We start from the raw sequence: 1,593 nt of genomic DNA, 5'->3' as shown, positions 1-1,593 counted from the left end.
AGGTACCACATACCACATACTCTTAAGGAAAAGATGGGCAGCCAATTTTCTGGCTTCCAGTCTAGAGTCTTGTCCACTAGGCTCTCTTATGCACAAGGGCTGAAGAGTATAGTAAAAATAAAATACAAACCCTACAATTGAAATCTTTCCTGAAAGAGTGTAGCTTATCCCCTCTAATGAAGCTATACTTTCCATTAGAATAAGCTTCCAAGCAGAAACAGAAGTACAGGTCAAAACACAACTGGAGTGTTTCTTGCCTGGCACCGAGCAGGTATTTCACAATAGAAAAGCAATTCTCTCCCATTAGTTTTCAGTCACCTCATCTTCAGGATCTTCTACCTCAAATACTTCTCTGGGTCATGTGTTTTTGGAAGAAGGAAAGGGTTCTGGAATTAATGAAACATACAGAGAAACCCCACCATTACAATGCTCCTCAAAGCAAAGCAGCTGACAGTCAGTGATCTTGACAGCCGAGTCTCACCTCTTCCGCCAAGCTGGGAAAGAGATGGAAACTTCAGGGGAACCCAGAGTAATCTGAAGGTGAGCACAGCCTCAGACCCTGATGCAGGGTAGAGACTGGATGCTCTCTCCTCTTTCACAGGGCACGGTTCTAGCCTGGTTAGTGGAACCACGTGATCCTCCCAGAGTCACACAGGAGCTCAGTGCTTGACAACCAAAGTCCCCTTCCTCTCATGTTACATCCACTACTATTTATATCTCAACCCCAAACCACTACTCTTACCTCCTCAGGTGTATAGGTTCCAAATCCCAGGATAGGAATGAAGTGGCCATCATTAAGCTTCACCCTCTGGCATTGGGTTTCCATTGCCTGTTGCTCCTCTGGGTAAGCAGACTGATTTTTTTTCTTCTGCCTTCACAGGTTATATGTAATAGGAAGGTAACGCCACAGCTGCACTGTCCAATGTTAGCAGATACATTGTAGGAGGAGCATGAGTAAATCAGTTCCCATGGAGTAAGAAGAGAATTAAAGCCAGTTAACTTGCTTGGTTTTTTTTATCAGTATAATCTTAGGATACATTTTGATGAGGTTGGCTGAACAAGTATAAACTGTATGTTAGACTAGAAACTTCCACATAGCAATCTTTTTTCATTTTTCTAAGTATGAAGCTGAATCTTACAGTACAAATACACACATACAGAGAATCACACAATTTAAAGGAGTGATCAATAAGCATTTTAAAAAATCTTCAGTTCAGTTCAGTTGAGTCGCTCAGTCATGTCCGACTCTTTGCGACCCCATGAATCTCAGCATGCCAGGCCTCCCTGTCCATCACCAACTCCCAGAGTTCACTCAAACTCATATCCCTTCATAAAGAATGAAAACTTCTTTTTTTTAAATTTATTTATTTATTTTTTTACTTTACAATATTGTATTGGTTTTGCCATACACAACATGCATCTGCCATGGGTGTACATGTGTTCCCCATCCTGAACCCCCCTCCCACCTCCCTCCCCATACCATCCCTCTGGGTCGTCCCAGTGCACCAGCCCCAAGCATCCTGTATCCTGCATCGAACCTGGACTGGCGATTTGTTTCTTATATGATATTACACATGTTTTAATGCCATTCTC

General features: G+C 42.6%; 1 protein-coding gene across 1 annotated transcript in view; it reads right to left on the bottom strand.

Moving 5' to 3' along the window:
• Positions 1–826, bottom strand: part of LOC104985998 (prostaglandin F synthase 1-like) — a 17,249-nt gene extending 16,423 nt beyond the window's left edge. Inside the window, exon 1 of the mRNA XM_010836398.1 lies at positions 743–826. Within this exon, the coding sequence (XP_010834700.1) occupies positions 743–826 (84 nt within the window). The remainder of the gene's footprint in view (positions 1–742) is intronic.
• Positions 827–1,593: the final 767 nt, after the last annotated feature.

This window comes from Bison bison, unplaced genomic scaffold, assembly GCF_000754665.1.
Source record: "Bison bison bison isolate TAMUID 2011002044 unplaced genomic scaffold, Bison_UMD1.0 scf7180017864063, whole genome shotgun sequence".
Classification (NCBI taxonomy): Eukaryota; Metazoa; Chordata; class Mammalia; order Artiodactyla; family Bovidae; genus Bison; species Bison bison.
Note: the sequence above shows the minus strand (reverse complement) of the source record. Positions and strands in the feature narration are given on the sequence as shown.